The sequence below is a fragment of the Mercenaria mercenaria genome, chromosome 2 (assembly GCF_021730395.1).
Source record: "Mercenaria mercenaria strain notata chromosome 2, MADL_Memer_1, whole genome shotgun sequence".
Taxonomy (NCBI): domain Eukaryota; kingdom Metazoa; phylum Mollusca; class Bivalvia; order Venerida; family Veneridae; genus Mercenaria; species Mercenaria mercenaria.
The window spans coordinates 111,929,261-111,951,139 of NC_069362.1; the positions used below are offsets into that span (position 1 = coordinate 111,929,261).

General features: G+C 36.3%; 2 protein-coding genes across 4 annotated transcripts in view; both read left to right on the top strand.

Moving 5' to 3' along the window:
• LOC123564933 (solute carrier family 22 member 4-like) overlaps positions 1-21,879 on the top strand; it is a 143,820-nt gene that overhangs the window by 105,408 nt on the left and 16,533 nt on the right. The gene's annotated exons all lie outside the window — the stretch shown is intronic.
• Positions 1,576-20,693, top strand: LOC123564932 (putative uncharacterized protein DDB_G0282133). Of its 2 annotated transcripts, none has more exons than XM_053537573.1 (4): positions 1,576-1,679; positions 12,359-12,611; positions 14,592-14,866; positions 16,048-20,693. In XM_053537573.1, the coding sequence occupies exons 2-4, from the start codon at positions 12,379-12,381 to the stop codon at positions 19,029-19,031; spliced, it is 3,492 nt and encodes a 1,163-aa protein (XP_053393548.1). In that variant the 5' UTR covers positions 1,576-1,679; positions 12,359-12,378; the 3' UTR covers positions 19,032-20,693. The 2 variants fall into 2 exon arrangements, with proteins under 2 accessions (XP_053393548.1, XP_053393547.1); XM_053537572.1 differs by lacking the exon at positions 1,576-1,679 and adding an exon at positions 8,132-8,242.

Here is a 21,879-nt window from a genome sequence, read left to right on the forward strand (position 1 = left end):
TAAAAGTTTTTCTTACATGTTGCTTTTTCATATTGAATTTATCAAACGATTTCAATACACTAATAAAATGCGAGACTCTGTTGTGCATGTTATCTTTTTCTTCTATTTATTTAACTCGTTTAATAAATTCAACGCGGAAATTATTAGATTCTAATATCGAGCTTTCTTCTTTTCTTTACCTGTTGGTTACAATGTTCGTTCGACCAACGTCTTCTGTACTTTAATTAAACGACGTAAACATCAAATGTTTTTCTTTTCTTTTCTTTTCTTCACTAGTATAATAACGAGAATAATTTTGTTACATATATATCTGAGGTCGTTGGAGCGGAATAAAGTCATTATTAAGGCCTACATATTTTTGATATTACACGACTGCAATTAAGAAATGAAATGATTTTTTCGGTGTTCATGCGAAATGAACGACAGAATAGGATCGGCAAATCCATGAATTGCGCTCGCGATTCATGTTTAATTTGCCGATCCTATTCTGTCGTTCATTTCGCATGAACACCGAAAAAAATAGTTTCATTTCTTATATTTACATTATATTTCCTTTCCATTTGTAAACTATATAATATTATGAATTGCATATAATTTGTAGCATTTAACATTAAAATCAGCTTCCCGGCCATTCTGTTCACCAGACAGAACAACTGCGACGTCACCTAGGGAACGTTTTCCCTGACTATACGCGGACGTCGTCAGAATAGCGGTCGCTTATCACTAAGCAGCGCTGACGTAACTTTCGCGCGTTTTCTTTTGCTGTTCATACGAAATGAACGTCATAATTTTCAATGAAAAAGAATCTGACGAATGTAAATATATTAGTCTATATTATATCAATCTATCTTAGCTCGTTTTTAATGAAAGCTATATAAGCTTATCTGTATGATACTCGAGTCTACTGCTTGGAAACACCAGGTAGCAGAGAAGGTGCGGTCGTGACCGTGCAGTGGGAGATGAACCCACAACCCTTGGATTGAGCGGCCGATATTTTAACCACTAGATCACCACTCTGATCATTGATGTCAAGAATGAACGTTGGTTGAATTAAACAGTAATCTACTGAAACTCACCGGAATGAAATAATCAAGAAATTTGCTGCGGCAGCTAGCGTAATAAAGCTATGATATACATGCATGTATTTCAGCTTTTACAGTATATCTCTGACTGTAAATTTGCATAACTACATTTATGTATTTGGTGTTATCTAAGTATAGCGATTTTCTAAGTTATGGTTTTTTAATTCGAGTCAGTTTAACCAAAACACACAGCAGCCACAGTCGACTCCTTCAAAGCTTATGCCATTGTGCCTGTTCTAATCTCTGCCCTCAATCTTTGAACAGCTGTCGGTCAATAGCTATATATACATAGCTTTAATGTAATTTGGAAAGCTTTATTGTTTGGGCGTATGCACAAACTTCAAGCAAAGAAGTATAAAATATTCATTCAGCGCCTACACATGATCTTCAAAGTTATGAAGGAGTGTAGTAATTCGAAAGAGTTGTCAAAAAATATGTAAACTTATGGCGTGAAATATTAGTTACTCCGAACCTAATTTAGAGTCGTGCGACCTAAAAGTATAGGAGTTATTCTTATGAAACACCGTTTCAAATGGGAAATCAGAAAAAACGTTGAAATGGAAAACATCTTATAGATTTTCGGCATTTAGAAGGCCTGTAAGACTCAGTTTTTGCATTATTATGTTTCGCTTGTTTTATATCTTAATCATACGTTCTATCCTGCTTCAGTATGGTTAATTTTTATATGGTTGGGTGGGGTACACTCAGTTACTGGCGTTCGGCAAGTTTACATCATGATCATTGGTCAGTTAATAGTTCAGGCTACATTGTACCATAACTTAACTGACGCTTTATATTCTGTTGGTCGCGTCCATTAAAAACAGCAAAGACATCTCTGAAGCTGGATTGTTTTAGCTAGGTCAAATAACATGTATAATATGTCTGCATTATAAATTATGATGCTGTATTAATGAAATTAAGGCAGTGGCTAGAGAACCGGAATCGGTTCCCTAGACGGCGAACTTATTCGTCCGGAACCCGTTCTCTAAGCAAAATATCATGCATAGGCTAGGGAACCGGAATTTTATTTATATGCATAATACTACCGAAATCCACTTTGTTTTTTGGTAAATGTCATGCATATTATTATCTTAATTAATTTTACCATGCCCTTGCATTTATCTGCGTTTACTGTCTCCCAGAGTGTACTCGCCGCATATATACCGTGTCTGCCGTATTCAAATGATATAAACGAATATAGTACGAATGAATGCGTGAAACTACTTTGCACTTTTTAAATGTTATTTGCTTTAAACTTGTATTATGTTTAAATTATTTAAATATAAAATAATACTGGTTTGTATTTGCGTCATTACATGTTTATAGATGAACAAACTCATTTCATTGCCCTTAAAACCACATACATATTCTTTGATCACTTTAAATACTGGTTTGTAACACCTCGGCATTTCACGTTCAAAGATATGTAATCAATACTGAAATTACTTATTTTGTTTTAATTGTTTCTTTTATTGTCTTATACCTTTTAAGTTTAAATTTCAAGTTTATTTCGGCTCCAGTGTCGATGATTTCGCATTCATTCGTACTAGTTTATTTTATCATTCCAATATGGTGGACAGTATGCGGCGAGTACACTTCTGGAGACACAGTAAACACAAAAAAATAAAAGGGCATAGCTTGCTGAAATGGTAAAATTAATTAACAAATTAAGATAAGAACATGCACATGATACTTACCAAAAGAAACAAAGTGGATTTCGGCAGTATTATGCATAGAAATAAAATTCTGGTCTTCTAGCCTATGCACGGTATTTTGCTTAGAGAACCGGTTCCGGACGAATAAGTTCGCAGTCTAGGGAACCGATTCCGGTTCTCCAGCCACTGCCTGAAATTAAACTCCATCTGGATGATCAAGCTAAGGCAACAGTACTGAACAAACAGTTTCAGTCTGTTTTTAGCCCCAAATCACTACTAAACCTCGCCTCGCTCAGTAAAATGAAACTAACCCCAGATGGAAATTCAGTCCCTACTATGCCAGATATTAGGATAGGTACAAATGGTATTGAGAAACTTCTCAGCAACCTGAACCACTACAAGGCCAGTGGTCCTGACAAAATCAAGCCTATAATACTTAAAACACTCTCTGTAGAGCTATCTCCCATCCTTGAGGTCATGTTCCAGAAATCCCTGGAGGAAGGTTCACTTCCATCCCAGTGGAAATCTGCATATGTTGCCCCCATTTTTAAAAAAGGTGATAGGTCAAATCCAGTAAATTATAGGCCAATTTCCTTAACATGTGTCCTATGCAAAGTTCTTGCACACATTGTTTCATCATCAATTGTTAAGCACTTCACCAACCATGGTATTCTGTATGACATACAGCATGGTTTTAGGGAAAAAAGGTCATGCGTTACTCAGTTAGAACTTAGACTACATATAAGTTATGTTAGTAAATGACCTGGTCACCTCAGTCTACAATAAGAAACAAGTAGATCTTATACTTCTAGATTTTAGTAAGGCTTTCGACAAGGTTAGCCATGAGAAAGTCCTACTAAAAATGCATGAATATGGAGTCAGAGGTAACACACTAAGATGGGTCAAAGGCTTTTTAGATAATAGGATCCAGTCAGTAGTACTAAATGGCACTACCTCTGATGCCATCTCAGTATCTTCAGTTGTCCCGCAGGGGTCTGTACTTGGTCCCCTGCTCTTCCTAGCTTACATAAATGACCTCCCACAAAACAGTTCCAAAGTCCGTCTGTTTGCAGATGACACGGCAATATATCTAAAATTGTCATCTGCAGACCAATCTGTCACTCTCCAAAATGACCTAAAACTTCTAGAAAAGTGGGAGTTGGAGTCGGATTTGGAGTTCAACACCTCCAAGTGTCAAGTGATCCACGCCACTAGAAGGAAACATACTATCCCTGTGTCTATGTCTATGTTATACTGCCCAGTATTACATACATGGAGTCCAACTTGAATCGGTCAGCTCAGCTAAATACCTAGGCGTGGATATCTCAAATGACCTATCATGGGACAATCACATAAATAGGTCAACCAAAAAAGCTAACCAAACCCTAGGGTTCTTAAGAAGAAACATTAAGGTCAATCCCAACCCATTAAGACCATTGCTTACTAGACTCTAGTACGACCCCAGCTTGAATATGCCTCCGAGGTATGGTCGCCCCACACCCAAACCCAGATAGACCAAATTGAAAGCGTCCAAAGGAGAGCCGCCCGTTGGATCAAGACTGACTACGGCCGTACTTCCAGTGTAACAGATACGCTACACTCCCAAAACCTTCGTCGACTGGATTTAAGGCGTATAGATTCTAGGTTATCACTCTTCTATAAGATTCATCATGATCTGGTTGCTATCCCAATCGTAGATTACCTTACCCCAATGACCCGATGTGTCCGCTATGGCCATTCCCTAAGTTATAGGTTAATTACTGCAACCACTGACTATTACAAGTTCTCTTATTTTCCGAGAACTGTGTACTGTTGGAACCAACTACCCCCCAGTGTCGCCCACCTCCCTTCCCTAGAGCAGTTCAGTGCCGCATTTGCAGCCTTGAACATGTCTCGCCCTAGTTATCCTGCTAACTCAAGTTTTAGCCTTTTTATTTCACCAAAGTGATTTTTTGTTTCTTCCACTCTAAATTTTTATCACTATAATATTCTTTCTCTTATGATTTTGACGCGCAAAACGTCTACGTCCCCGCAAGGGGTTCGGCGGTTACGGAAGATAGATAGACAGATAGATAGATAAAGGCAGTGGCTACGATTACGGTACCGTAATCCTAGCCTCCGATTCTAGGATTACGGAAGCTTCTTATTCCTAGACACATCTATGAGAATAGGCTAGAATTACAGAAGTATTTAAGAGGCATCAAATATATATGTTAAGACATGCATAAATGAGGGTCTCACTAAAAAGCGACAAGAAGGATTTTAGCGACACGAAGCGTCAAGAAGGTTTATTTATGTATTCTAAGTTATATAAAAAAAGGACTGATAATATTTAAGAATGATTTTATAACATTATGCCATTAAACAAAGCTGAAAAAAAAAATTCAGTATAAAAAATGTGTACCTCATCACTGTTCTTGTGGAATAGCAAGATAACGCCTTCAGATATGGTTATGAAAACATCAAAAATAGCTTCTAGAGAAAAAATGCCATAAGTATACCAAGTTTCATAAAGATATCTTTAAAGATAAAAAAGTTGTGCAAGATTGAAGTATTCTGTTTAATCGCTCGGGTCCGCTACATCGCGATATTTTACTTTACTTTATATAGAGGAAAAATTCCAGAAAAAGTCGCTTTTCATGAAACTTCAATACTGCATAACTTTTTTATTTTTTAAGATATTTTGAAAATTTAAACAGTTCTGTGCTTGTTTATTCAAGCAGAATAAGATTAAAGTGTTATAACTGTGAAAATTCATGTTTGAAAAAACAGCTGTGGTTGCTAAATAAAAGCTTTCTGCTCATTTCAGCCATGTCGCCAAGTATACTGAGCCAAATAATAACTCTGTTGATAGCACTGGAGTACATCTGTGCACCAAAACTACATGCAGTATTATGAAAGAGGGTTCATTGTAATTGAGGAAGGACATTTCCAATAGCATAAGCACAAAATGCATTCATCCCGGTCATAATTATTACTGTCGCCTAAAACGGTTCTCACCTACCGTAACAATAACTAATATATTAACAAAGTATTTTGAAAAAGGTATAGATGTGACAAAATTGACACAAACTGTCGTCCAATGATATAACTTTAATAAAATAACTCCCTTGTTACTATCTGATAAGTAAATATTTTTGATATTATCGTTTCCAGTTCATTTTTATTTTGTCGCGATTTAAAAATCTCCTCCGTAACGGGGATTTCTTCAAATGTACGTGATAACAATGGTGTTTTCCCTCTGTGTCTGTATCATTCACCTTGAATGCATCAGTAAGAAGGCTTGTTTTTAGTATATATGCCATCAAGGTATCGAACAGTTATCAAATATTGAAATAATTTTATCTCTTCCATAACGTATCTCTTCCGTAACATAACATCTTAGCTGTTCTAATTGCCTGCTGAAATGCGGAATGCACAATAAAGTTTTTCTCATGCGTCGCTCAAAGGAAGCAGAGGCTGATCTGCAAAGAATTTTAAGTGTAATTTTAAATTATTGGTGGAACAGTATTTCAAGTAAATTAGGTAAGGTTATATTTATATACAAAAAAAGCATTCTACTACATGATGTTTATGAGATTATGTTTAATATGCCTCTTTAAACATATCCGTTACGGAGGCGATAACGTGTTCGTAAATTCCAGTGCGACATTCAAATTTCATGCATGAAAGTTTGGCCAAAGAGATATGTCAAAAACAACTTGTATCACCGTAAGATCACGGTTCCTTTCTTGAACTGGCCAGATCCTATTATGGGTTCCAGAGTTATGGCCCCTGAAAGGGCCAAAATTAGCTATTTTGACCTTGTCTGCATAATAGCAGCTTTATTTTTTATTTGATTTTTACCAAACTTGCACACAACTTGTATCACCATAAGATCACGGTTCCTTTCTTGAACTGGCCAGATTCCTTAATGGGTTCCAGAGTTATGGCCCCTGAAAGGGCCAGAATTAGCTATTTTGACCTTGTCTGCACAATAGCTTCATTTATGACTTTATTTTAACCAAACTTGCACACAACTTGTATCACCATAAGATCTCGGTTCCTTTCTTGAACTGGCCAGATCCCATTATCGGTTCCAGAGTTATGGTCCCTGAAAGGGCAAAAATTAGCTATTTTGACCTTGTCTGCACAATAGCAGCTTCATTTATGATTTGAATTTAATCAAACTTGCACACAACTTGTATCACCATAAGATCTCGGTTCCTTTCTTGAACTGGCCAGATCCCATTATCGGTTCCAGAGTTATGGCCCCTGAAAGGGCCAAAATTAGCTATTTTGACCTTGTCTGCACAATAGCAGCTTCATTTATGATTTGAATTTAATCAAACTTGCACAAAACTTGTGTCACCATAAGATCTCAGTTCCTTTCTTGAACCGGCCAGATCCCATAATGGGTTCCAGAGTTATGGCCCCTGAAAGGGCCAAAATTAGCTATTTTGACCTTGTCTGCACAATAGCAGCTTCATTTATGATTTGATTTTAACCAAACTTGCACACAACTTGTATCACCACAAGATCTTGCTTCCTTTCTTCACCTGGCCAGATTCCGTCATGGGTTCCAGAGTTATGGCCCCTTAAAGGTCCAAAATTGGCTATTTTGGCTTTTGCAGCCATATAGAGACTTCATTTATGGTTTGATTTGATACAAACTGCCAAAATATCTTCAACAACAATAAATCTTGGATTCCATGACAAATCAGATCCAATCATAGGTTCCAGAGTTATTTTATATCTTATTACCTCCCCTGATTGTAATCAAAATGGATTTATATCATAAGTACTTACAGGACTTATCTAAAATTTCATTATTGTTATTAGTTGGACTGAGACAATCAGGGTAGATAACTATGGACTGATTTTATATCAAATTACCTCCCTTTATTTCAAATTAAAATTGTTATATCTCTATAACTAATGAAGATACTGATCTGAGATTTTATTTATTTCAACAGATTTATTTGGTAGATCCTTCTTTTGTCCACTTACAATATTTTTTTTTTTTAATTACTTCCCTTTTACGTTACTATAAATAGCTTATTTTTAGTAACTTTTTTATTATTGGCCGTAGGGAAAACACGTGACCAGTTTTCTGTGGTACAACATGGATGGTACCTCCAATTTTTAGGTGTATTTTAACATATCTATACCTTGTAAGATTTTTTTTTTCTTTTTGGTTAAATTTCTTCCCTTTGTTGTTCCTTGTCCTATTTTTTCTGAGGACCTTCTTGTCCTCAAGTGCAATGATAACAGGTGAGCGATATAGGGCCATCATGGCCCTCTTGTTTGACAAATTTGACTATTTTTCTTCCATGTGCAAAGAAAATATAGTGGCACATATGACTTACAATGATTTAAACGGACTTAATCAAACCGAGTCTGCTATTATTTTAGTTGACTGCATTCTTTGCTTTCAGAGAATCTTTACAGACTTTATTATCCAATAGAAACTGTTGTATGTTGAACGTCTGAAACATGGATTTTACAGAATAAAAGACAGAAAATGTTAGTAAGGAAACGTTTATTAACATTATTAATTGAGTTGAAATTTTTTAGAAAATGGTTGACAAACACACTAATATCAGAAAAGTAACCGAAAAATGCAAATTCAACTGTTGCTGACAAATCACAGAAATTTGTGTGCGAGGAGAGACATCTGGATGGCTGCGTAATTTGAGACATGGCTCATGATAAAATTCAGATTAACTTTCTTACTGAATCTTGGAAATATAGTAACAAATGCAAAGTCCCATTCGTCCAAGATGTAAAAAGAATAAAAGAAATCAGACGTATACAAAATAGTTGATTATTTAGAAAAGACAGGAATATCAAGAAATGTTCGATGTTCTTTGACGGAGATCATAGATGGATAGAAAGCCTGCATCATGAGAGGGCTTCATCATTTGAACTGTTTCTAAAAAGCCCTGACATTTTATATTAAGGTCGTTAATCTATTACACACAGCAGTTTGATTATAGGCTTAACTATACATTTAACACAATTTCCGTAACGCATTATCACTTCCGTAACTAGATGCTCCAATATTTGCTGTATATACAGATTTTGTATAGTTGCCACACATGGTAGTTTAATTTAGTTGCTGTTTAGTCTTATGAAGGTAATTGTTTGAAAATGTACAGTTTCAGTGATTGTCTCCTTAATGAAATGTATTGTTTTTGTACCCCCCGACAACAAAGTTGTAAGGGGGGGTATACTGGTTTCAGGTTGTCTGTCTGTCTGTCCGTCTGGCCGTCTGTCCGTAGACGCAATCTTGTGCGCACCATCTCTCCTTATCCCCTTGACAGAATTTAATGAAACTTCACACAAGTGATCAGTACCAACAGTAGTTGTGCATGGGGCATGTAAGGTTCTTTTAGAAAAAAAATTTGCAGAGTTATGGGACTTTGTTTTTTTGTTACTATACTATATACATAGACACAATCTTGTGCGCACCATCTCTCCTCATCCCCTTGACACAATTTAATGAAACTTCACACAAGTGATCAGTACCAACAGTAGTTGTGCATAGGGCATGTTAGGTTCTTTCAGAAAAAAATTTGCAGAGTTATGGGACTTTGTTTTTTTTTGTTACTATACTATATACATAGACACAATCTTGTGCGCACCATCTCTCCTCATCCCCTTGACCCTTGACACAATTTAATGAAACTTCACACAAGTGATCAGTAACAACACTAGTTGTGCATGGGGCATGTTAGGTTCTTTCAGAAAAAAAATTTTTCAGAGTTATGGGACTTTGTTTTTTTTGTTACTATACTATATACATAGACACAATCTTGTGCGCACCATCTTTCCTCATCCCCTTGACACAATTTAATGAAACTTCACACAAGTGATCAGTATCAACAGTAGTTGTGCATGGGGCATGTTAGGTTCGTTCAGCGACAAAAATTGCAGAGTTATGGGACTTTGTTTCTTGTTAACATACTATGTACATACAGTCTGCATATGCAATCTTGTGCGTGCCTAATCTACCAAACCCTTACACACAATTTAATGAAACTTCACACAAGTGATCAGTACCAACCCTAGTTGTGCATGGTGCAATTTACATTCTTTTAGATAAATATTCTGCATAGTTATGGGACTTTGTTTTTTGTTACTATACTGTATACATACAGTCTATATACATACAGTTCACATAATTATGCAATCTTGTGTGCGTCAAATTGCAATGTACTGTGTCAGTGCATGCGGGGGGTACATTCATCACCTTTAGTGATAGCTCTAGTTTAATTTATGTTAGATGACAGGTTTCTAATACTTAAGCAGTGCCAGAACTGTAATATGTCAACTTATTGTGTTGTGTTTTAATCAATTCTTTAAAACATTTAATTAAGTTCCAAAACCATGTTCCCATGGTAGAAAAAAACAACAACAATATATTCTTTAGGCTTATGTTTTCATTTCGTTGTAAATTTTATCACTTCCGTAACAGAGTTGTATGTTTTTAAAATCGCCATTCCAGCACTGTAATATACGTAGCACATCCGCAACTTTTTGTGTGGTGTTAAGGACATTCTAAATTGACAGATGGTTGCCAATTTTCTTCTATACGATGCTCAATTTAATAATTATAGCAAGTGTAAATATTCAAATTTTTGTTTTAAAAATACAGCTTAAAATTGTCAGTCATATACCTTTATTCTCTCTCGGTATTGGCGGTAGAAAATGTCATATTGATTGGATTGTGTGTCGGACGTCTTTTTCAATTATGTTTTATTAAAGAGTTTCTTTTGAATAAGTAACTGCGTTATTGTTTAATTTCTTAATATCCAAAAATATAGATGGTCACTAAATTCTACCCTCCGTAACATGAGTAAATGCACATATGTATCAACATTCGATATTGTTTAAACGCTATCAATGTTGTGGTAGAAATTTTTCAGAGACAATCAGGAGATGTTGTCGCTTTTTAGTGAGACCGGCATAAATGATGTTGTAAACTTACTTTTTTTTTCACTTAAAATAACAAAATACGAAAACGTATACGGGTGTAGATTTGGGTTTTTCATGCCACCCATTTCGCCCGATTCTGTATGCGAGGAAATCTAAAGTGACTGGCAAAATCAAATCATAAACTTTTGAGGAATGAATATTTTAAAAAATATTTTTGAGCTATTATTATGCACCTGTCAATATTTTGCCCGCCCGGGGGAGCCGCTGGCATACACAGGACTTTAGACAGAAGACCATTCCCGACAGGCGGAAATTTGACAAACATTTGATGTACCAACCAGGCTCTAGGGTGGGATTTAGACAAAAAAGGTTGTCTCTGGGGTGGGGATTTAGACAACAAAATTTTTGAAATGTCAGATTCCCTTGGGTCAGCCCCCCCCCCCCCCCCCCCGGACGGGCAAAATATTGACAGGTGCATTAAGAATATACATAATTCTTCATTTGTCTGCTAATTTTCAAAAAAATATTTATTTAGTGTGGTTTTGGAAAGAAAAACATGTTTATGGATGTTGATTTCGCCTGTTTCTTTAAGATTATACTAACCCAAAATGGTTGATCGATAACACGAAATAATAGGGCAGGCATAATTATACCCCAACAAAACGAAGTTTGGGGGGATATATAGGAGTGAGCTTGGCGGTCGGTCGGTCCGTTGGTTTTGCATGGTTTCCGGATGATAACAAGGCCATATTGTGGGGGTATAATTCGTCACTCTTGTGACAACTCTAGTTTTTAGTGACATAAGTAAATTTACAATAACATTTATGCATGTCCTAACTTCCGTAATCCTAGAATCGGAGACTAGGATTACGGTACCGTAATCGTAGCCACTGCCTATGATAAAACAATCCCTGAGCAAAGAATAAACCCAGCACCCATTTACTTTGTATTTAACAAGAAGATTCATGTAAGATTACTAAGAAGGAAGTGTCTAGGGGTACAGATCCAGGAGTGCCAATGTCTCGCAACAAGAGGGAAGGTGTATAGTGGTTCTCGTATCGGGTGGCCTCGGTAGCTCAATTGGTAGAGTGTTGGCATGGTTAGCAGAAGGTCCGAGGTTTGAATCCCGGTCTAGGCTGCACATTTTTCCCGAGACTGTTACAGAATTATAAATATAACCATTTTCAACAAATACCATGAAAAACATACGGTACTACCTTAGAAAGTCTTAATTCATAGAAAAGATTCATAGTTACGTCCTATTTGTTTTCAAAATGATTACCCTAATAAGGTCATAACTGCAATGGCGGCCAAAATATTGCAAACAGCGATACCCATTTGAAACGTGTGTATAATTTGTGTTCAGATTTTGTTGCATGGTTTATTTTATGTCAGATCAAAAGGAACATTTGCTACAGTGTTAAAATGTTAATGTTGCACACTGACTCTTACTTATGCAAAATGTGTTAATTGTTTTTATTTTTCAATACTGGTTCGCAAACCAGAACATTTGAGATTTCACTCAGACAGACCGGAGTTGTGGCCCTTGACTTCAGAGACTGTGTCTTGGGCAAAGTTGAGCAATAACTTCGCCTTAAGTGTTTCACTTTGCCCTTCCCACAAAACTTTTAACAAAAATTAATACCATTTACAATTGTTTTTTTTTTTCATTATATATATGAATGCTTCTTTCCTTTCCAGAATGTTAGATTGTGAGGACAATGTCACGTTATGATATAGAGAAGTTTGACCCTCCGCCAGATCCGGATCTCGTTTGTTGTATATGTCAGTGTGTGCTAGATAAGGCTGTTGAATGCCCCTGTCGCCACGTCTTTTGTCAGGGCTGTATAGAACGATGGCTCACCAACCGTCACACATGCCCAACATGCAGGAAGCGTACACGCAAGCAGGACCTCAAACCTGTACTTCCACTGGTGCAGAATATGCTAAACAGGTACACATTTATAAAATTGTGTAAGACTAAGAAGTCTTGAACTGGACCCTAAATGACTGTAAACAGTAAAAAAAATTGAAAAATTACAGTATGTCTCAGGATTTCAAGTTTTTTATGCAAGTTTCTCAAAAACTACTAGACAACATGCTTAAACTTCACACATGTCTTGGGCATCATAAGATAATCTCACAAGAGAAATAATGTGACCCTAGCTTTTATTTTGTTAAAATTTTGCCCCTTTTTAGTATCAAACTTTTGTTACAGTTTTGCATGTAAGCAGGTTTCTCAGAAAAGATGTGATCAAATGTTTTCAAATTTTACACACATCTTTTGCAACATCAGGTAACTTCACCTACATGTAGCAGGTTTTATAACTCTGGCTTACATTTTGGAAAAAATATTTCCCTTTTTCACTTCTAAGAAATTTTGTTGAAAGTTTTGCATAATTATAAGCATGTTTTTCAGGAACTATTGTACTGAATACTTTCAGACTGTTTATAAGTCTTCAGTATAATGAAATTATCATTCTGAGCCCTGTTTCATATCTCCTGTTTAAATTTTGCAAAATAGTGCCCCCTTTTTTATATGCGGGAAAATTTGAGTAATTTAAAAGCTTTTGTATGTAAGCTGGCATGAGGTGGAAGAGCTTCAAGTAGTCTGGTGTGCTGTGGCTAAAAACCTCTTGTTGTATACACATATTCAGTCATTGAGAAGGAAGAAATGAGGTTTCATTGGTGATTAATGGTACACTAAACCTGAATTCTATATTTGAAAATATGACCAGTTACTACATGTAGTTTATGCAAGTGCAAGCATAAAATTAACAGGTTTATGTACATGTTTTAGCAGTACTATGCAACAAGTGCACACTGAATAAATGTATAACTGAACACAGTATGAATGTGTACTTCTGTTAAAGAACTGGAAGTGTTTTGTATTTTTTAAACAATTAACAGTTACTACCTTATCTTTAACAGTGATAATAACTCTACGTATGCACATATTTGTATATTTAGTAAAGATAAATACCTCAGATGACGATTTTCTACAAATGAAGTAGTTATATTTAAAGATAGAATATCTTTAATGCTGAAAGATAGACATTGGATAACTTTAATAACATTGTCATATTCCGTTCAGAAGGGACATAGCTGTAGACATCTTTGTTTTTCCTTTAACCCTTATCATGCTGAACACGACTGATTCTGCCTTTGCGACCAGTCTAGATCATGATCAGACTGCACATCCATGCAGTCTGGTCAAGATCTGCACTGCTCACCATTCAGTCAGTACCTTTTTTGGTAAGCACCACTTTTAACAGTTAATGGTATTGTCCAAATTGAAAGCTGGAAAAGTTCATTATAGAAATTTAGCAGGTTAAGGGTTGTAAAAGCTTTGATTTTAGTGTTAATCATTACCGGTAAATGAAATACGATCACAATTGAAGTTCATTTAGTTTCAGTCTGAAAGTTTATGCATTTTAAACTTTTTTGCCTCTTTGACCATGAACATTTAATGTGTCGATATATTTAAACCTATCTTGTATAATTATGATCCAGCTTTTGCCATGTGTTAAGGTAGTGAATCCTCCATGACAATGGACAATTTCAGTTTTATGATGTATTCTCAGTAAGTGTTCCATAATGATTTGTTATGAATCAAAGATACAACTTTTCCCATTTTTTAAGCAACTTACTAAGGTAGTGTACACTTTAATGGACAACAGACAATTACTGTTCGTTTACATATTCTCCGTAAACATTTTGTATTAGCAACAACAGTGACAAAAGAATGCTTAGATAAAATACAAGAATGCATCTAGGGAATAATGTTTCCCAGTGAAATTTTACCTGGTCTGTTGTGAGGTGCGGATTTTCATAAAGGAAAATTTCTATTTCACCATTTATTTCACCGATATTGCTGATTATTATTACATATCCATAGCCATAAGAGCCTCAAAATATTTTGCTGCATTGACAGGTTGTTGATGATATGTGAGTATCGAGACAATGGATGTCTGGAGAAGATCATGCTGGAGCACTTTGAACGTCACATCAAGAATTGTGGGTATGAGATGAAGACATGCAGGTTTTCTAAGTGTGGTGTCAGAATTTTACGAATGCATCTTGAAGATCATGAAAATGAACAGTGTGAGCATAGGGAGACGGCATGTGAGGGTGAATGTGGACTGATGATTCCACTGAGTGACAGACCAACACATAACTGTGTAGCTGCCCTCAAGGCTCATATTGATGGTAAGGACTTACTTCAGTATACATTACATATTTATGTCTCCCACCACACAGTGGTGTGGGAGACATATTGGTTTACTCCAGTCTGTGTGTCTGTCTGTCATAAAGCTTGTCCGCACTCTAAGTCGAATATTTCTCATCCGATTTTCACCAAACTTAAACAAAATGTGTTTGACCATAAGACCTCGGCCAAGTTCGATAACTAGCCAAATCGGTCTAGGCGTATTGGAGTTATGGCCCTTGATTTTCCAAAACCACTCTGATTTTTGTGCAGTTTTACCGCTAAACCGGCGTCTATACTACTAGTAGTATAGGCGTCATTTTAGTGTGTAGAAAGCGCATGCACATGTGGATTAAGTAAACAATATTTAAAGACTGACTTACTATTTAGATGCTTAGGCAGTTGTGGGAGACATGCGCTTTTCTCAAAAGCATCTCTAGTATTTGTTTGTTTTCGGTTTAAGGCCATTTTTCAACAGTATTTCAATTATATAATGGCAGGCAGTAACCACTGTTTCTGGATTCTGTAGGGGAATTTTTCGTTGTTTTAAGACAAAAAGGGGAAGTTTTTAGCCATATATATGGTACTACTTTTCACACTTATTAATACTGTTTTCAATCATTTCTAACTAATGTAACTAATAAACTATATTGCAGCAGTAACCTTCCTGAGAGGCACTATAATATAACTTGAAAGAGAGTTCATATCTGGTTGTGTCAAACAACCTATTATCAGGGGTATTTTCTTCTGAGAAAGGGGAAAAAACATATTAGTTCGACTATTCAAAGAATAATAGAGCTATTGGACTCGCCTGTGGTTTGGCGTCTGCGTCCGCATCGGTGTCCCAATTTGGTTAAGTTTTTGTATGTAAGCTGGTATCTCAGTAAGGACTTGTGGGAATGGATTGAAACTTCACACACTTATTCACTGTGGTAAACTGACTTACATTGCACAGGTTCCATAACTCTTGTGACAGTACTGGATGTTGAAACTTCTAAATAGATTTAAGTAAGTAAATAAATACTGCTTGCATAAAATACTTCTCAAACTTAATAAGTAAGTGCAGTATTCATTGGTAAATAGGACATACACCAAGCAACAGTATACATCAAGTGTTGGTCCCACCACTAGAAATAGTGACTTTAAGAAGTTTTGTCTATTTGTTTATTTTTGTATATTTCAGAAAAGAACAGAATGATAGAGCAACTGAAAGTCAAGTTACATGAACTGAACAACCTATCCCAATCACTGAATGACCAGCTTGTTGAGTTACGACAACAACTTAACGATAGGAATCACATTTTCAGTTCGGACAGCTCGGATAGTAGCGAGAGTGATGTTACCGATTTCATGTCCGACGATCTGAGCCGAGATTCTTTCAGGGATTCCTGGTTTGATAGTGCGGCATCAAATATTTCGGCAGATAACGCGGACAATGCCTCAAATAACGACACAGGCCAGGATAATAATAATAATAATGCTGGTAATGCTGAAGGTTCGGATGTAGTTGAGCAGGTTGAAAGAACAGTGGTAAATAGTCTCTTTGAACTTTCATCAAGGTTGGAGCGTGTTCGTAATCAAATGAGAGCAGTGCTCAACTCTAGACTTGTTCAAGATCAGAACAACCTGAATGACGACGTCAGAATCCCTTCGGCTGCAGAGCTGGATGCAATCGTGAATAGCAACAGTAATGAGAATAATAATGCTTCAGCTCCAGATACTTCAGAAAATTACAGTAACGGTCAAAATGATGACGATCGTAGAAATGAAAATGGACAAAACGGAGATAACAATCATTCTGACAATGATACTCGTTATTATACCGAGGATGAAAACCATTCAGATGATAGGTACTCATATGCAAACGATAGCCGTTGGAGTAATTTAACTGAAGAGAACGGACCAGCAAATCCAGCTGGCTCCGATGTAAGTGATTTGAACTGGATATCTGATTCTGATACTAATCATACGCCATACAATCGCTCCCCAAATGCTTCAACACGTTCACCTGAATATGAAAGGTATACTCCATTTAGGAACGAGAGTCGCAACTACAACAACCAGTATATATCGGAGCATGTTATACTCTCCCAGCCTCCAGATTCACCTTCAGACACAACCGGAAGTTTTTCAAGTATTCCATCAACGTCGTCAATGGTAAACAGCCCCTCAAGGGAGGACGACAATGAAGATTCAATGCATGGCTCTTTTCTTACGGCAACACCTGCAACAGATAACCATTCTAGTCCAGCACATAGTAATAGAAGCCTCTTCAACACTACAGATAGTAATTCTAGATCCTCCTTGATTTCTTCACCCAGGTCACCCGATTCTTGTAGAAATGACGAAGTCAGTGACCATCACTCTACAAATATTTCAAATTCGAGTCCAGCACATTCATTGTCATCAGTGACTTCAGCAAGTGAGGGGAATAGTTCAAAATCAGAAGCTAGTCATTGTAGCTCAGATGAAAACTATTGTTCATCATTTAACAGTCATGATGACAAGTCAGACACAAGTTCAAAAAGTTCACCAAGAAGTCACTCTAGCGATTTCGTAGATGCTGAAACTGATGACAGTAGAAATGTTGAAACTGCACAGACTGGTAGTAAGGTCGAAAATAAGGGAGTCTGTTATGAAACAAGTCACGTTGATAGTAGTTTAGATTATGAACATGGAGAAAGCCATGAGGAAAGTCAAAATGGTGATAATGTTTCAGAAACTAGCAATGAAGGCCTATCACATCATGAAGATCAAGCAGAATCTAATGACATCGGAGACAACCATCATCAAGATAATACCAGTGCAGTACAAGAAAATTGTGTTTCAAGATGTGAACCAGACAGCACACAAAGTCCATCTACTATCCAGCAACATCAGAACTTCAGTTCAGTTGTTGGCTTAAGTGCTAGTAATCCATTGTTGATTTCAACTGCGACAGAATCCACAGATTCGGACAATTCGGAATCAATGAAATACATTACAAAACGTGTAAGGCGAAGTGATACATGTAGGTCTGCAGAAAACTCTGCAGATATTAATCAACAGGAGGGAGTAAGAAATATTGTATTGAATGAAAGCACTGACCAAGGTTCTACTGTTGACAGTGGTTTTATAACTGGTTCAAGCAGTCCCACAGATGTTGTTAGTCAACCATCTGGTAATTCTAAAAAATCTTCTAGCCGTAAAAGAAAGCATACTTTTAGTAATTTTGAATCAGATGAACATAAGAAGAGCAAAACAAGTGGAGATCCGACATGCAATACCAGTGATCAAACCTGTCAGTCTTCAAAAGACACAAATACGCTTTCGGAGACCGTTACAAATAATTCTAATATCAATAGGTACGGATTTAGGAAAAGAGGACAAGATAATGATATTATTTCTGTCAGCGACTGTAAGAAAAATAAAGCCAGTGGAGTTAATTCACAGCATTTAAACGGGCAAACAAATGTGCATCGTTCTAGAACATCTCCCCCGCGTAGTAGGCAGTCCTGGCGGGAAACTTCTCAACATTCGAGAAGAAATAGTAGAACAAGTGCAAGTAGAAGAAATAACCAGTCATGCATCAATAACGATAACAATGGACAGAGCTTGAATGTTAAAATAGATTTGTCGTTGATAAATTATTCTGGACGTCTTGGTAGCGAATCCACAAGTTCTGCAATCCCTACAGCAACGGTTGTTCACAGTGCTAATATATCACCAATTGCAACAGCTTCATCAGCTAAAAGAGAACCAGGACATACAAATTCTCGTCAAAATATTTCTGATAATGGTATTAAATCAAGTACACCAAAACAAGACGATGCATCGTACAGAAACAACCATAGACAACGTTCATCTAGATCACAAAGACATGAAACGCTGTGTTCAACATGGAATGCAAACAATAACACTAGTCCTGTTAGGGTGGCAAGTAATACGGTTAATACCAGCAACCGAGACTTTCCGAACTCCTGGCGGGACAGTTCTGATAGTAGTTCAGATAACACATGGGAACCAGGCTCGGACTGTGACGAGATTGACGATAGTAGTACGGAAGGGGATGATGGGTTTGATACAGAATCTAGCTACGAGGTTCAGATTCCAAAATCTACAGCAGCGTTGTTGGAGGAGTATGCCTCGGATGAATCAGATGAGAGCTGGAAAGTTGGAATGAATTAATAGTTTTCTTCATCATGTGCGAGTGTAATGAACTATGTGCTACTTTCTTTTACAGATACAGAGAATTGTTGTTGTTTTTTTCTCAGTGATAGTTATTTATATTAAGATAATAGAAAGTTTATTTCTTTGCAGAAGGTCTTTAACTCGTACAAATGTACTATTAAGGGGCCAGAACTTTTTTCTGTGCTGGAACAATTTCTGATACTGTGTAATATAAATGAAATGAGGATCTATTGCATGTCTCATCAGGTTTCATATAGTACTCGGAAGTCTTATTTAAAATGGTGTTTTTGCCTTCATTTATTGCGAATCAACTATGACTGTGTACATACTTTAAAACAATCATTTAGAAATGAAAAACTTCGCGGTCTTTTGAATGATTTTAATAAAAATGAATTCCAGCATTCCTAACTTTTCAGGATCTTAACTTAGTTTCTAGAGACCGCCTTTTTCTGAATTACATTTTTTTTTTCAATCAAATACTGATGTAGGAAATGTAAATTCGATCTTAGCACTTGCTTTATGTGATGGAGGTTATCTGCTGACTTTTGGATGATTTTCAAGAAGTCTCAATGTGGTTTTTACCTGTTGAAATAGACAGAAAAATAACACTCATTTCCTGTATTTACATTTTTGCAATTGCTTGCTACAAAACTAAATGGGTTTGCTTTCTTTGAGTTCCAAAAATCAAAATAAAAGCCAGGATATCAACCTTTGCAACATTTTAATAGAACAGCCCATGTTAAGTAGTAATTTGCTTCCAAATGAAAATAAAGTTCCTGGTTTTTACTTGGAATATTGTCAAGTCCTTTGAAAAATCATGTAGCTGTGTTAGTTCAGTTTAGACCATTATACGGTTATAGCTATAGTTTACAGTACTTTTTGAAATTTTTGTGTCAAGTTTTGTAAAAATTTGTCTAACTATGCCATTTTGTTAATGTTTTGGGTATATGACCAGGTTACATATGCCAATTCTCGGATAGGGCCATCCTTGATAACATTACGCCATTGTTGTTTGTACAAAAATAAATGCCTTTTTCTTCCCATACAAGGTACACTATAATAGTAAATGTAAATATTTTAGAATGCTCCAACACTGCTTTGTGACGTAAGAAATGTAGTAAAACATTACATTGGAATTTAAAATAAATAGAAATATCTTTTTGAGTGAGTTGATGAAACCAGTTCAGCTTAGTTAATTTGTATCTTCAGATGAATTCAGATTCCTAAAATGTTGAAAAATTATACCATGTTTGTGTCAATATTTTTAGAAAAAATGAATGAAAATGTGTTGGTTTCGGACAAAAAATAGCCCGGGATTTAACACTAAAGTTAGGTTTGTAAATTTCGCTATGAAATTTGTTTGAATATTTTTGTTCAGTCTTGAAATTAGTTTAATGAATGAAAATTGGTACACATGTATCTTTGTGAAATGCATCTTGCTGAGTAAGTTTTAAAGAAAGAATGGGACAAAATGGCAGTATATGTTTTTGTTAACTGCTGAAAGTCGGTTTGTCATTCTGCTATACTAATACATATGCAAGATTATCAGTCGATTATGATTGCTATTTACACAGTCTTCAAGCTTTATAATTATTATTCTTTTGAACATGTATTTATCAGCTTAACAAAGATGCAGAATAAATGGAAAATCTGAAATAATAGATTTTTAAATTATCTTGGCCATGTCATTTTAGTAGATTTTATTGAAAATATAACTTGTTTGCATGTTGGGGTTTAGGCCACACCAAACTGATTACCTGTTCGTCGGATTTCCCGCACCAATTTGACGGGAAATGAAAAAAAAATATTTTAATTTTTTTTTACCGCCCGCACCTGGCGTATTTTTTGCGCTGGGTCGAAATCAGTAGGAACGAAAAAAAAAGTGGAAATTCCGAAGTTTAAACTCACCTTGCTTGTAATTTATAGGAGCATCGAAAGAACATGTTTTCTAATACAGTCACCGATCCAACTACATAGTCTCCCTACCGCAGAGAAGGGATACCTACCCCGGTAGTATAAGTTTATTCGATTAAAGGGCATAACAAAATGGCAGCCCCCTATGTCTTTTTAGCTCACCTGTCACATAGTGACAAGGTGAGCTTTTGTGATCACGCAGCGTCCGTCGTCTGTGCGTCCGTCCGTCCGTAAACTTTTGCTTGTGACCACTCTAGAGGTCACATTTTTTGTGGGATATTTATGAAAGTTGGTCAGAATGTTCATCTTGATGATATCTAGGTCAAGTTCGAAACTGGGTCACATGCCTTCAAAAACTAGGTCAGTAGGTCTAAAAATAGAAAAACGTTGTGACCTGTCTAGAGGCCATATATTTCAAAAGATATTCATGAAAATTGGTCAGAATGTTCATCTTGATGATATCTAGGTCAAGTTCGAAACTGGGTCACGTGTCCTCAAAAACTAGGTCAGTAGGTCTAAAAATAGAAAAACCTTGTGACCTCTCTAGAGGCCATATATTTCCCAAGATCTTCATGAAAATTGGTCAGAATGTTCACCTTGATGATATCTAGGTCAAGTTCGAAAATGGGTCACGTGCCATCAAAAACTAGGTCAGTAGGTCAAATAATAGAAAAACCTTATGACCTCTCTAGAGGCCATATTTTCCATGTGATCTGTATGAAATTTGGTCTGAATGTTCATCTTGATGATATCTAGGTCAAGTTCGAAAGTGGGTCACGTGCCATCAAAAACTAGGTCAGTAGGTCAAATAATAGAAAAACTTTGGGACCTCTCTAAAGGCCATATTTTTCATGGGATCTGTATGAAAGTTGGTCTGAATGTTCATCTTGATGATATCTAGGTCAAGTTCGAAACAGGGTCATGTGCGGTC